The sequence below is a fragment of the Alosa alosa genome, chromosome 18 (genome assembly GCF_017589495.1).
Source record: "Alosa alosa isolate M-15738 ecotype Scorff River chromosome 18, AALO_Geno_1.1, whole genome shotgun sequence".
NCBI lineage: Eukaryota > Metazoa > Chordata > Actinopteri > Clupeiformes > Clupeidae > Alosa > Alosa alosa.
The window spans coordinates 7,791,922-7,807,741 of record NC_063206.1 but is presented as its reverse complement, the minus strand read 5'-3'; the positions used below and the strand labels follow the sequence as shown (position 1 = coordinate 7,807,741).

The 15,820-nt window shown below is 41.2% G+C and overlaps 1 protein-coding gene across 1 annotated transcript; it reads right to left on the bottom strand.

Annotated features, from left to right (window-relative positions):
* Positions 1-8,270: 8,270 nt before the first annotated feature.
* On the bottom strand, positions 8,271-10,698 carry LOC125311805 (interferon-induced protein with tetratricopeptide repeats 2-like). The gene is made up of 2 exons (XM_048270141.1): positions 10,585-10,698; positions 8,271-10,023 (listed from the first exon to the last, which is right to left on the bottom strand). Exons 1-2 carry the CDS (start codon positions 10,587-10,589, stop codon positions 8,685-8,687), a joined length of 1,344 nt encoding a protein of 447 aa, XP_048126098.1. The 5' UTR covers positions 10,590-10,698; the 3' UTR covers positions 8,271-8,684.
* Positions 10,699-15,820: the final 5,122 nt, after the last annotated feature.

Below are 15,820 nucleotides of genomic sequence, written 5' to 3'. Positions count from 1 at the left end.
GCAAACATTCATCCAATGTTCCAAAGGCAAATTCTGTTTACTAATCTGATATCACTTTAAAACACCTAAATTTTTGCTTTTTAATTTTTAACTAGGTGGCTTATACATAAAAGTGGTAATGGGATGGGTTGTCATGGCCCCTAAGACCAACATACAAAAAAGGTGGTCCTCCTAGGCCCTACGGTTCTCAAGATATTCACAGAAAAATGTGTCCGGCCACCTACAGGCTAGTTGGTGTACAGTAACATAAATTAATTTATTGTGTGGCCCCCCATGAACGAAAGTCCACGAAACTTGGTGTGCATTCAGAGGGTGTCATAATGATCCTACACTTCCAATTTCGTGCAGTTTTGACCATGTTAGGTCACAGATACCTGTGATTACAACACCTCATTTTTACTTTTTTGTTTTTAACTAGGTGGCGCTATACATGAAATGAGTGGTTATGGAATGGGTTGACATGGCCCCTTAAGATCAACATACAAAAAAAAGGTGGTCCTCCTAAACCCTACGGTTCTCGAGATATTCACAGAAAACTGTGTCTGCCCTACCCTCCTTTCGGGGGGTCCAGTCCAGCGGGGGGGCTACAGATCAAAACGATGGTTCCATCGTTGCATGACTGCAATGTTGCCAAACAGGAAGATCATATCAACAACACTTTCATGTATCAAAACCAAACTTGGTATATGGACTGGTGGATTCATTGTGAAAAACGCACATACAATTTGGTGCCCTTTGACCTCGGGGGCACTGCATTCAGTAAACATGCCTTTTGGCTTTTTGGATGTTGTGTTAATGCATGTAGCCTAACTTTTGACTCGTATGCCCGATTTTCAAAAATGAGGTACAGTACTGTTCCTTGGATCCTCCCCTGTCTGTTACCGTTGGTGAAATTGAGCCAGTATATGCATTTCTATGAGAAAAAACATTTAGTTGGGTCAATTTGTGGTGGCCATCTTGAAATATGGCCACCATCTTGGATTTTCCAGTGGCAAATCTGACAAATTATTTTAGTATGCCCTAGAGAACAACTGTGCCAAATTTGCTGCTTGTATCACTATTTGTAATGTGTAAGCCATGCATTGCTTGGAAATATTGAGATCTAGTAAATCAATATAACAGACGTCTATGAAGTGGCAGCTTCAGCCATTAGTAGCCATGAAAAGTTTGGAGGCTGCAGCAGCCATTTAGGTTTTGACCGAGCCGGCTAGCCAGCCAATAACAATTTGCGTATGCTGACCTCCAGGGGCCATGTTAACCCATTCCAAATGCACACATGTGCATAAACAGATACACGTACACACATAAATTCACAGTAATCATACGTATACACACACAGACATACTGTATGTATGCATGCATGCACATGCACTCACACAGGCGCACACACAAGCTCATGCACGCAGACACACATACAGTAAACATAAACACGTACACGCACTCATGCGCACAATTCAAGAATTTCTCAGAATTATGAACAGGCAAGATGGAGGTGGGGTTGTATAAAAGGTATTATACATGTGAAATCTATGAACTAATAAAAAACAAATCAAGTTTTGGTACTTGTTGTCTAGCAGATATAGTGAGAATTGAGTGTGCATAATGCACATACACGCACAAACGATTTTACCTTGTGTTTTATGTTTTCTTTTTATTATGATCTTTACCTTTTAACTATTCTTTGACTATATTGCCCTTCTATGCTTTTATTTGTTTGGTTTTGTTTATGTAAAGCACATTGAATGACCTCTGTGTATGAAATGCGCTATATAAATAAACTTGACTTGACTTGACTTGACAAACACGCACACAAACACACATACACACACACACACACCCTCACACACATATACCCACACATACATATAAACACACCTACAGTACAGTACAGCTAATGAGAAAAGGCATCGATATATATGAAGAGGTCACCAGGTTTTACCCACACTATCTTAGAGGGAAAATGGATCTGTCAGGAATATATGCCAAATCAGGGAATGTGGGGAAAGCAGATCAAATCTACATGGATCTCCTCAGTAACACAGAAGATATGGAGCCTGGAGCTCGACAGTTGTTATACAGTAGGTATGCAAGTTATCTTCATTGTTGTAAAAAATCCTCCTCTGAATCCATTGATTACCACAAAAAGGCTGCAGAAATCCCTAACCAATCTCCAGTGAGGGAGAAGAGCATTACATTTCTTAGGACAATTGCTAATCGTGGTGGCCATCGAAGATGCAAAGAAATCCAAGATTTTCTGTCAGACATTAAACTGAACTGATTGCTGCTGATCTTTTCGTATAGATAGTTGTAATGATGTAATATTTAGATACCTCCTGAAATTAGTCAAAATGGTCCAAACCTGACTAAAAATATCATTCCTTACACACTCAGGGAATGGAAAATATGTACAAAAATCACCCACATTCACACAGAAAAATAGTAGTAGTAGTAGTAGCAGTAGTAGTAGTAGTAGTAGTAGTAGCAGTAGTAGTAGTAGCAGTAGTAGGCCATTATGTGCCAGAACGCTCACCACACACCAGGGTGAGGGAATGAATGAAATTACACTGGGGGATGATTAGGGGGCCAGGTTGGAAATTTGACCAGTACACTGGGGGATGATTAGGGGGCCAGGTTGGAAATTTGACCAGTACACTGGGGGATGATTAGGGGGCCAGGTTGGAAATTTGACCAGTACACTGGGGGAACTCCCCAACCCAGTTTCACGGCAGTTTGTGTTGGCATCACGAAAATGAATCTATTAGATCGTAATACCATCAGATTTTCGTGATGCGGTCACGTCTCGCCAGTCTGTAACACAACCCAATAGATTCATTTTCGTGATGCCATCAAAGAATGCAGTGAGACTGGGTTGAACCCCCTACTCTTTGCGATAAGTGCCATGGGATCTTTATGACCACAATAAGTCAGGACCTCGGTATAATGTCTCATCTGAAGGACAGCATCTCCTGCAGTACAGTGTAACTGCACTGGGGCATTGGGATCAATTTCTTTGGCTAGAGGGAAGTGTCACAGGGTGGGGGCGCGAGAGCCACCCCTACTTTTATCATCTACTGCTGGGGAGAAAACTGTACCCTTCAATAAAGCTAAGTCAGAGACTTGGGTGTAAGAAAAATAGATTTATTTAAACATAAAATTATGAGTCTTTGTTAAAAGAGATGGACAACGTCCAAGGAGCAGTCCTCCAGTCCAGACTGGCCCGAGGTGAAAGCGGCAGGCAGAGATCCGGCCAGTCTCTCACCCTGTCCGGTCGCTGTTGCACAGGGGGTTTGGCAAGAGTTAATGTTGCTTGTAGTGGCCAGGGATAGCCCACCCACCTACGCCCATAAGGTAACAGGTTCACACATTAGAGCACAGCACATATGCACAAAGTTTCCACTCCAACTTCTCTATAAGCCTCACTGCACACAGTACACTCCACACAATCACTGCAAGGCTGTTACAGCTTGAAGGGGCTAGGTTACCAGCACTTCCAATGCCACGCCAATGTACATTAAATAATGCCACTGTATCGTAGAGGGGCAGGAGGGACCAGGAAATGAGTGGTGCTCTCTGTCTCAATTACACATCCCTGCAACTGCCATGAAGGGATGGTAACAACTTCACAGTCACTGGGGATAATAGCAGCGGCACAGTCACGGGGGATAATAGCAGCTTCACAGTCACTGGAGATAATAGCAGCAGCACAGTCACGGGGGATAATAGCAGCTTCACAGTCACGAGGAATAATAGCAGCTTCACAGGTGCGGGGGAACCATAACAGCTTCAGAGTCACAGACACGGCTTCACTGGCATAAAGTTCGGTTCCTCTGTGGCATAACCAGGGCAAACGTTACTTATCTCTGTAGGGAGCACATTTCCCCCGTGTAGCTGTCGAGGATGCAGTATTCCAGAGTGGGCTTAACCCAACAGGATCGCAATTCACTGGCGAAGATCCCTGCAGACGTCTGTCTTACTCCGTCCTTGTCGTTGCGCACATCACTTCCCTTTCGTTCTGTTCTCTTCTGTTCTGTTATAGCTAGGATGCAATTCATGAAAATTGGGCACTTCTGGACAATTTTTTGATTTTTGGCAGGGTGTTAGGTATAGGCCTAAGGTTTTCAAAAATCCATGGATACAAGTTGGGGCGGCCCCCCTAGTGGCAGTTATCCATAAAATCCAAAATGGCCCTCGCCGAAAAGAGAAAAGGTTATATCTCAGCTTCCTTTAGTCTTAAATTGTTGTATAATGTATTTTCTCTACTTTGTTTGATACAATGAATCCAATTTTGATATGTTCTTCTTATTTTAAGTCCATTTCCATGTAGTATTATAGTCATATATAGCTCATAAACTGTCAATATCTCTGAAATATCTGAAAAAGTCACATTGAAATACTCAGGTCCCTAGACCCATATTTTTACCTCCAACGTATGCTTTTCTTTGTTGATTGGACTGGTCACTATCACTATAGTGTCAAAAATCACATGTTGTGACCAAAGGCTACACAATGATAGACCACAACCTGGGATAGCCAAATATGAACACTCGGCTACTTCACTTGAGAACAAAACCGTCATGATGACATTATCATTACACCATACCTCCCAGTTAGCCACTGACATCATGGTGGAGACATATAAAGATAAGTAATCTAAACATAGACGGCACAGTTTATAATCAAAGCATGTTATGAAAAGGAGTAGGTGTACAGTTCAGTCAGAGGGCACTGATGGTAACTCGTACAGTAAATCTACCTAATTGCAGCTATACACCCAGCTCTTCTAGTTCCATTTCTGTAGAAACAGAAAGCCATGCCAGAGATGAAGCACATGACTTGTTTTACCAGCCAGACAAGGCTGGTTAAAGGTCACAAAACAGCCGGTGTTAACGTCACTTAGAAATATAGTATACAGATGCCCATTATCAGCAAACATTCATCCAATGTTCCAAAGGCAAATTCTGTTTACTAATCTGATATCACTTTAAAATTTTTGCTTTTTAATTTTTAACTAGGTGGCGCTATACATAAAAGTGGTAATGGGATGGGTTGTCATGGCCCCCTAAGACCAACATACAAAAAAAGGTGGTCCTCCTAGGCCCTACGGTTCTCAAGATATTCACAGAAAAATGTGTCCGGCCACCTACAGGCTAGTTGGTGTACAGTAACATAAATTAATTTATTGTGTGGCCCCCCATGAACGAAAGTCCACGAAACTTGGTGTGCATTCAGAGGGTGTCATAATGATCCTACACTTCCAATTTCGTGCAGTTTTGACCATGTTAGGTCACAGATACCTGTGATTACAACACCTCATTTTTACTTTTTTGTTTTTAACTAGGTGGCGCTATACATGAAATGAGTGGTTATGGAATGGGTTGACATGGCCCCTTAAGATCAACATACAAAAAAGGTGGTCCTCCTAAACCCTACGGTTCTCGAGATATTCACAGAAAACTGTGTCTGCCCTACCCTCCTTTCGGGGGGTCCAGTCCAGCGGGGGGGCTACAGATCAAAACGATGGTTCCATGCTATCCATGTGGGGCTACATGCCCACCAAGTTTCGTGTACCCCGGTCTTTCAGTGTCCCGGGAATCCTTGACGGAAAATTGGCCATGCGAAAAAGAAAAAAAAAATCTGACTAAACCTATATGACAGCCGCTTCGCTGCGTGGCGGTCATAATAAGGAAATAGAATTGTTATTTAGACAAGGTGAACTTCTCCCCACTGTGGAATGCAGATAGGAAGGGAATTCAAACACAGTCAACACCTTAATGTCATTGTGGTTCATTGAAAATGTGTGTGTGTGTGGTGTGTGTGTGTGTGTGTGTGTGTGTGTGAAGGTGATTGTCTCTGTGTATGTGTGTGTGTGTGTTTGAGTAGGCTATGTGTGTACCGTACACATTGAGAATGTGTGTACCTTATATCCTCAAATTATGGCCGGGATTCTATTTATAGTACGTATGAGTGAAAGAAAAACTGGAGTTAGATGACTGCAATGTTGCCAAACAGGAAGATCATCTCAACAACACTTTCATGTATCAAAACCAAACTTGGTATATGGACTGGTGGATTCATTGCGAAAAACGCACATACAATTTGGTGCCCTTTGACCTTGGGGGCACTGCATTCAGTAAACATGCCTTTTGGCTTTTTGGATGTTGTGTTAATGCATGTAGCCTAACTTTTGACTCGTATGCCCGATTTTCAAAAATGAGGTACAGTACTGTTCCTTAGATCCTCCCCTTTCTGTTATCATTGGTGAAATTGAGCCAGTATATGCATTTCTATGAGAAAAAACATTTAGTTGGGTCAATTTGTGGTGGCCATCTTGAAATATGGCCACCATCTTGGATTTTCCAGTGGCAAATCTGACAAATTATTTTAGTATGCCCTAGAGAACAACTGTGCCAAATTTGCTGCTTGTATCACTATTTGTAATGTGTAAGCCATGCATTGCTTGGAAATATTGAGATCTAGTAAATCAATATAACAGACGTCTATGAAGTGGCAGCTTCAGCCATTAGTAGCCATGAAAAGTTTGGAGGCTGCAGCAGCCATTTAGGTTTTGACCGAGCCGGCTAGCCAGCCAATAACAATTTGCGTATGCTGACCTCCAGGGGCCATGTTAACCCATTCCAAATGCACACATGTGCATAAACAGATACACGTACACACATAAATTCACAGTAATCATACGTATACACACACAGACATACTGTATGTATGCATGCATGCACATGCACTCACACAGGCGCACACACAAGCTCATGCACGCAGACACACATACAGTAAACATAAAACGCATTACGCGACTCATGCGCACAATTCAAGAATTTCTCAGAATTATGAACAGGCAAGATGGAGGTGGGGTTGTATAAAAGGTATTATACATGTGAAATCTATGAACTAATAAAAAAAAAATCAAGTTTTGGTACTTGTTGTCTAGCAGATATAGTGAGAATTGAGTGTGCAACGATTTTACCTTGTGTTTTATGTTTTCTTTTTATTATGATCTTTACCTTTTAACTATTCTTTGACTATATTGCCCTTCTATGCTTTTATTTGTTTGGTTTTGTTTATGTAAAGCACATTGAATGACCTCTGTGTATGAAATGCGCTATATAAATAAACTTGACTTGACTTGACTTGACAAACACGCACACAAACACATAAACACACATACACACACACACACACCCTCACACACATATACCCACACATACATATAAACACACCTACAGTACATACACAAACACACACACAAAAAACACACACAAAAAAACTAACTTACATGCAGGCACACACACTCAATAAACAGACACAGAAGCACACATATACACAAAAACAACCACACACTCTGCACACACTCATTTACAAACACACAAAAAAGGAACAAAGTAGGAAATGAACACAATTTGACAAGCGTGACTTATTTTTGTGGAACAAATGTGCTGGAGAGAGGTTGGTTGCAATATAACACCTAACCACTAGATGGGATCAATTCTCACACAGGGGACCTTTAGGATTGTTTTCTGGTCGTTTTTAAAGTGGGTCTCCAAGTGTCACATTTGCTATTGTTGTGAGAAAATTGGGCCGCCTACTTCTCCTTATTGCTGACTTGACATCTGGGAACAACTGACCAAGTCAATTGATGGTTCTCATACATCTTGCCAAAGGACTACAGTTGAAAATTAGCTGGCTGGCTAACACTGGCACATTTTACAGAAATGTTAATGAATGTGCACTGTCCTTATAAATAAATAAATGAAACTATATGGGAAATAATTTGACAGTCCTTTTGAGTTTAATCTGCTCTAACAAATAAAGGGTTTTTTAAGGTCTGTAGCCTTATAATAGCCTGAACCAAAGTTAAACTGCGATGATGTGAGCTCCAGTCAGCGGAGGGCAGGTACAGTATAGACTGATGCACCCAGACAATATTGTGTGTGTCTGTCCTAATTTTGAAGCAGTGTTTTTACAGTAAACTATAGGCTGCATCAGGACAATAAGTGGAACTGGACGGGCCCTAATAACCTAATGACATCTTAGGCAATGTCATGTATGAAAACTAGTATTGCCAGGCAGTACTGGCAATACTGGTGACGGTGGCCATGTCCTGTAGCTGCACAAATTTGGGTGTTATTCAGAGTGTCGCTTGCTGTGGAGTGCTTTTTTTTGCAGTGTGTATGCATGTATGTGATTACACAGAAAATAGCCTAGGCCTCAAATGGTTATTAACAAACATTTTATTTAAACCCATCTGAAAACAGTAAAAATATGCCATAAAATCAATTTTCTCATTCTATTCTATTTAAACTTTCAATAGAAGCAAAGTGATAAACAATAATTAACACACACATAAATAAACAATACATCTCCATATGTTCTATTCATAAGTGAAAAAGCCAACTGCAGAACAGCCAAATGGGATGGGAAGCAAGTTCACTTGAAAAAACAAAACACAACACAGTTGAACAGATGATGAGATAAAACAGCCTGAAGATACAGTTACCTGAACTAGGTAGCAAACTGAAAAAATACATCAAAGGAACAGGAATGTTCAGCAGTTTCTAATTTCACACTTCCACATGAAACACATTACACAATGTCATTAATTTCTGGTTTGATGTTTTATTCCATTTCAAATGGATTAAATTGATCAAAACGTGTACACCATGTGATGATCACTTCTTCAGAAACAATAGTCCGATATGCCTGCAACCAACACAAAACTGGTGCAGGTCAAGCAGAAAGGCACAGATTTCATTACATCTGTCATCCCCCCCATCCCTGACAATTGACACAAGTCTTTGAATGCACTTATTTTTGTCGTCAGAGACAGCTGGGACTTTCGCAGCTTTTATGTACATGTCTATTGCCTCAGAGGTCCTTTTTCTCTCCCAGTATAGATAGTCACCATATTGCAAGTACAGGAGTTGCTTCTCTGCATCACTAAGGTGATTTTGACCTAAAAGGTTTCTGTAAATATTATTTGCAGCATCAATATCATCTACTTTCACATGCATTACTGCAAGACTGCAACGCCCCTTGACAGAATGCTGTGTGTTCACATCCTTATAAAGGGCGATGGCCCTTGTGGCCAGAGCTTTTCGCTTGTCAGATTCCTCCAAGGAAAAGACCTTCCGCTTCAAGCTGTTTGCAAGGGCCTTCTTTGCTCGGGTTGAATGTGGAAATAAATTCAACATTGTCTCTGCAACATCTAAGGCTTTGTCAATTTCTTGGCAGTGATACATAAGTAGATATAGGATGTTGTCGAGACCATCAAGACATCCAGAGGCAATGAGTTCACCTGCTAGTTTGTTTGCCTCTTCCCTAGCTCCCTCTTTGTCCCCACTATTGGGAAATGATTGAATCATAAACAATGCTGCTACACATATGTCATTTTCATCCATCTGTTTTGCAACCCTAAGCTTTTCTACAATTTCCTTTTTCAACTCTGGGGTGACTTCTGATTCTGTGTAACCCTTTTCCATGGCAAGAGCAAGGCCTTTGTGAAAAAGTGCTTTCTGGGGATTTCCTTCCAAGGACATTTTGAAGCACTCTATGGCTTGTTGTTTTTTGCTTCTCTCAAACTTCAACAGACTCCAACCTTTTTGCCCACTTAACTCTGGGTGAATTTGGGAACCAGGTGAGGCAGGTAAAGCCTCCTGAAGTCGAGTCACTTCTTCCAAATAAGCGCGGCTCTCTTTCAACTCACCCCTAGAGTAATGTACCCAGGCGAGGTTTGCCTGGTTGACCAGCAGGAGGCAGTCTTTCTCTTCATCCCTCTGCTCTTTGATCATCTTCTCTGCTTTCTTCAGGTGGGTCAAGGCTTCGTCCCTGGAGCCCTGAGCATGAAGGACGTACCCAAGGAGGTTGTGCAACTGGCACTTCCAGGTGCATCCAGTCTGAAGGCGATCCTTGAGATCTTGGTGGAGGTTCTCAAGTGTAGATGGGCTCGAGTCTAACTGCCAGTTGAAATGGCACTCCATGTTTTTCAAATTATCTTGCAGATCAAAGTCACTGAGGAAATAGAAAGAAGTTCCTCCTAAATAAGTGTTGATTACTCATGTCATCTTATTATGATATTATTCATGGTTGGAACTAATGAAGGCTTTTAAGCATATTATCTTTTCATATCAATATGTTTTGACATGATTTGATATTATGAACGTTTTTCTTACATTTTCAGATTGCCTGTGGGTAACAGTTCTGTTAATCTATCCTTCACATGACCATATGTGCTATTAAAATATATTTGAAAATTATACCAAAACCAAAAAGGTGCGTATAAAACACCTGAAACATGCAATCCTGCTCACTGTTGCATTAGGTGGGGATCACATTAGCCAACGGCAAGCAGCATGTTTCCTATTATGGTCTCCTCTATGGTTCAGCAGCGGAACGGTGGCAACGCTGGCGTAGCGCTAGCGTTGAACAAGCTGAGCGTTGAACTTGGCTCAACTTTCAAAGCACAACGCGAGCGTATTCAATTGCCGCTGGCTGATGTGATCCCCGCCTTAAGGTGATTGTTGATCTTTATTCCAGTGGCAAAGCATTATATAGAAAAATCATAGAACTTACGTCATGCTGGCAAAGGTAGGAGAGTTTATGTCCGTGGTGGTTCTGCTGATGTCTCTTTGTACACAATATGAGCCCTTTATAAAGTAGGGTGTTTTTTCATTGTAAGGGCCACACCTATAATAGGAAATCAGAACTTATGCCACGGTGACGAAGATAGGATGGTGCTGGGTCATGTGAAATACATTAATACATAAGGTGTTTTATCATTTTAAGGGCCACAACCGTAAAAGGAAATCATAATGGATTAAAGTAATAGGACACCATGCAAATAGAATGTTTACACTACGCAGCCTGACAAATCACTGAATCTAAAATGAAGCTGGTTTCTTGCCATTCAAGTATCCACCTCATGACTCAGAATAGAAACTAAACATGCCAACCACCTGGCATAACCAGGTTGGATACTTGGGGAGTAAGTTACATGCATGGGCGGATTATTATTATTATTATTATGTTTTAAAATAAATAAGCGATTATATCTAGTCCGAAAAGTGATTTTCACATTTTCTTCTAATTCTTCTAAGCTATGTATATGATCACCACCCACGGGTGTGCACCAGCACTGCAGGTCAGCCTTTCCACATACTGTACACTTTAAAGTTCACTGTCCTGGTAGCATACCTATCTACTGTCAAGGCCTGAAGGGGATGGGGAAAACATTTACTTCTGCTACACTGGGAGAGAACTCGTGTGAAACAGACTGTGGGAGGTGGAAGGGGTTTGAATGCTGTCCGGCAGTATTATGAGTGGCACGTCGGACGGATAGAACCGGATCAGGGTTCAGACCCAACTCCTCCAGAGGCCGCACAATTGGAAAATCTTCACCTGCTGCTATATGCTTGGGGCCAGCTCTGGTTCTTCCAAAGTGTCTGTGCTAAATAATGTCACTGTGGGGTGGCTGGCGCTGTTTGTGGGGGGTTGGACATCTGGTAGGCCCTCCAAATGAGCCTGGGACAGTTGGTCAAGGCTAAAGATAACACCATCCTGGTCACTGTCATGCTAAGCACTAGTCCTGGTGTGGTCTATGGCTACCCTCAACGGGTTCCCAACTGCAGGGTTACAGAGGCCTGGCTCCCTCCCGATACCCTCATGAGGCTGTGGAGCAGCCAGTGCTGGTTCACTAGTTAACTAGTGGACACTGAAATGTGCACTAGTTAACTAGTTTAAAGACTTCTATAATTTACTAGTCAATTAGTAAGGTACAAAAATGTTTACTAGCTGACTACTGAATGTCAAATTCCCACTTGTTAACTTCTATGTAATTTGGACAGCCGCTTGAGCATTTATTCTGATATCTTGATATCAGGCCAACATGCAAGCCATTTTTGTCAACTAGTTAACTAGTGAGCCATGTTTGTACACACTAGTTAAAGGGACACCAGGCAAGCCTGATGCTTTTTCTCTACAAAACTCCCCCTCGCTCGGTCTGAAGCTCTTTTCCTTTTCTTTGCATCTTCCGTCAAGGGTTTTTTGCTGCTTCTTCGCCGGCTCTGCCATTATACACACGTTTGCAACAAACGCTAGCGTTTCGTTAGCCTGCCTCTGTGCTGTAAACTGATCCTGCTTCGGTTGGCGGGTACGATACACTGAACTTGCAAGCGGGATATTCTTCCTACAGGCAGTAGGGGCGGGCGAGAGAGTCTTCATTTCCATGAGTCATTTAACCATATACCGACTTACGAAGATGAGTAATTAACACAAAAACGTTGCCTGGTGTCCCTTTAACTAGTGACAGCATAAATGCCCACTAGTTAACTAGTGAACACATATTAGCTTCACTAGTTAACTAGTGAGAGCCAGAAATGTCCACTAGTTAACTAGTAAAGGCCAAAATGCATACCAGTCAGCTAGTTGAAGGCTTTTGGGTCTCATTAGTTAACTAGTGACAGACAAAAATGTGCACATGTTTACTAGTGAAGGCAAAACTCCTCACTAGTTAACTAGTTGGAGTAGGTCAATGTCACTAGTTAACTAGTGAACCATAAATGGCTTACTGGTGATGGCAGCAGGCTCACTAGTTAACTAGTTGATGCATCTTTTGTCCAAACTAGTTTACTAGTGAGGTCATAAATGTATACTAGTAAACTAGTTGAAGCCTAAATTCACACTAGTCAGCTAGTGGCGCAGAATTCAAATTAGGAGGCAGAGAACTCTGGAAATTGAGGCTTTCTATTGGCTCCCTATGTCCAAATAGAACATGACAACCAATCACAGTGCAGAATTTCACAAAATCCCACCCACAACATTTGCATGTGGCACACAAGTTAACATGCTGGCCAAAGGAACTTTAACTAGTAAACTAGTGGCTTCAATGTGACACTTACATGTAAACTAGTGAAGGCAGAACTGCTCACTAGTTACTGTAACTAGTGAAGACACAAATGCCCACTAGTTAACTAGTGAGGTCTAAAAAGTGTCACTAGTTTACTAGTGTGCACCAAAACACCCATTAGTAAACTAATTAATGTAACTACTAGTTAACTAGTGGCATGTATATTTTGTTCACTAGTTAACTAGTTACACCTAAAAAGAGAAACAAGCTGACCGTTTTTTGTCCACTAGTTAACTAGTGGAACAATTGAAGTCTCACTAGTTTGCATGTGTGGCAGTGAAGCAGCTCACTAGTTAACTAGTGCGCACAAGACACACACTAGTGGCTCGAGTCGCACTTAAGTCGCACAAACAGTGACTTCAGACTTGACTTGCGACTCCATCTCAAAGACTTCAGACTTGACTCGGACTCGAGCTTCGAGACTCGCGAGTCGTGAACAACCTGTATTTCATGCAATTATTGCTTTTTTAAATGTAAATGTATTCATGTATTTCTATTTAATTTTATTTATACATACGTTGGGGAAACGTATGGCGAGCTGTCCCCTTTGCCATAATGTGCAACGTACATGCGCTATGTACGTGCACTCACAGTTCAAAAATGCCTTGACCATGGCAACACTAAGTCCTCCCGGAGTTGTCCGTTTTTTGTCACTAGGCTACTTTTGGTTACAAAAACTTTGTGGACAGTGAAAATAAGTGAACAGCTACGTGCAATGTGTATGACACCAGGATAATGTTGCTGGTTCAACAACGTCAAATTTCATCAGCCATCTCAAAATGCACCCAGATAGGACTTAGCCTACTGATGTGAAAGAGAAGTCAAACTTATATCGTCACAGGTGACAAGCTAAAAATCACAAAGTGTTATGCTAATGCTGGGAACAGGAAGATATTTATAGTTGGCCATGTGACAGACTTAGGTTAATATTTCACCAGGTCAGAGGGCTAAAGGGATGTGTTAGCATTAGACTATACGATGTCCTAAATTGGAGACCCAATGTAAGTTCTGGATGTAAAGAAAATTAAGCTAGGGGACTGTTCGTCATTTATTGAAGGGGCCACCGGAGGAGAATAGGGGAGGGTCATGTCTTTTTACTCTTTGATGAGGGGAGGGTCACCCAACTTTTTTGTCTAGAAGTCAACTGTATTCATGAAAACAGCAAAAAATCAAAGTGGCTTGTTTGATTGTTGATTTTCTGTCGCCATATAACGTTCTCTTTCATTCCATAGCTGTCAACATTGAACACTGAAAATAAGGGAGATTTCCCGGGTTTCTCACCCAAAATATGGGAAAATGTCACATTCGTCCCCATTTGGGGTTGGAGCAACAAAGTAGCCTACTTTATTCACGCCTAACAGCCTATATTCATCATTTGATCAACTTTATACAGCCCTAAAAAGGCTAAATTTACCTTTGGTTTACATTTAGTTTACCGTCTAGCCTAACTTTAAACAGTGTGCATAACATGCACACTGCATACCATAGCATAGCATAGCCTACTTGTGCTTCATTCATCCACACATCCAGCCCGGAAAAAGTTGGCATGTTAGGTATGTTTCGGTCCCTGTGATTATTTGTGAAATTGTGCAAACAGCCTTTTCAAGTCATTTGAGAAGGAAGAGCATGCACGCTCCCAAATTGACGCTCGTCGGAGAAATGGAGTGTTGGATAATGTCAGCTTCGGCAGCTTTAAAATGACTGAGGAAGCCTAGAGGCGAGTCCATAGAAACCAGTTCATGTGTTGAATTTGTTATTACCCAGTGTCCTTTGTTGAATGGTCTCAATGTTTTATTGTTTTATTTCATGTGAATACTATTTAATAAGTAACTTATTTCAAGTAGGCTAATGCAGTTATGCAGGAAGTGTGCATTTAGTTTCCATGCTTATTGTGTTTCCACAACAATGTTAGTGAGTAAATCTACTGAAATGGCCACCATCTTGGTGGAGTGTGATGTGTAAGATCAGAAAGCAGAGGTTGAGTGTGTAATGTTGGCCTATGCCAGCGTGTTTGCTAAGTGTTAAGGAGCACGGGTGAAGGACATTGACAGTTGGCTGGAGAGGGTCACAGTTTTTATTAAAATTCAGTTGGAATGTTGTGGAAAAATGTATTGCAGGTAAGGGAGGGTTATGCAACTTTTGTCTGAAACACCCAAAACCCTCCAGCGGCCCCTTTTATAAATAACGAACAGTCCCTAACTCCATTAAAGCATACGTGATTTTCAGTTTCACATCCACTCTTGGCTGCCCACATTTTATTTCAGAAAAAATATGATAGACGTTGGCAGGGTTGGAATTTTACGACGGTCATTGACCCTTGTATTGTCTGCGATGCCTCTGTGATGCCTCTTTGAAAATCGGAGGTTCACAGGTCAATGTGGCCTTGGTACCCACTTCTTTCAATATTCTGCTTTGCATCCGACTAATAGCATATTTTATTGGGCCTATGCTATGGCCAGTCAAAATAATTTAGTCTTTAGTCTAGTCGAATTTTCCCCTCAACATATGACAAACCATATATCAGGATAAACAGCAGACCTTACCGAACTCAAAGGTGTAAAGCATTCCCATGTACAGTTAGCAATTCCAGAGTAATCCAGTTTTGAATATGCAGCAAATTTCTACATGCATGTCTCCAACTTTGGGCTTTAAATTTCACAGTCACAATGTGTTTAAATTGTTCAGTATATTATTTCATAACAGGCCAAATACAAAACAAATGTTACAAATATCGCCTATCGCCGATATCTGTAAATATTAAAATCAGAGGATATACAGCTGACTAAGAGTTTGTCAAAGTAGCCAATGATCACAAAATGTTATACATGCATGTAGGCTATTTGAGTTTCTTAAAGCTGAACTGTGCTTAAATTGTTCAATACATGATTTCATAACATGCTACAT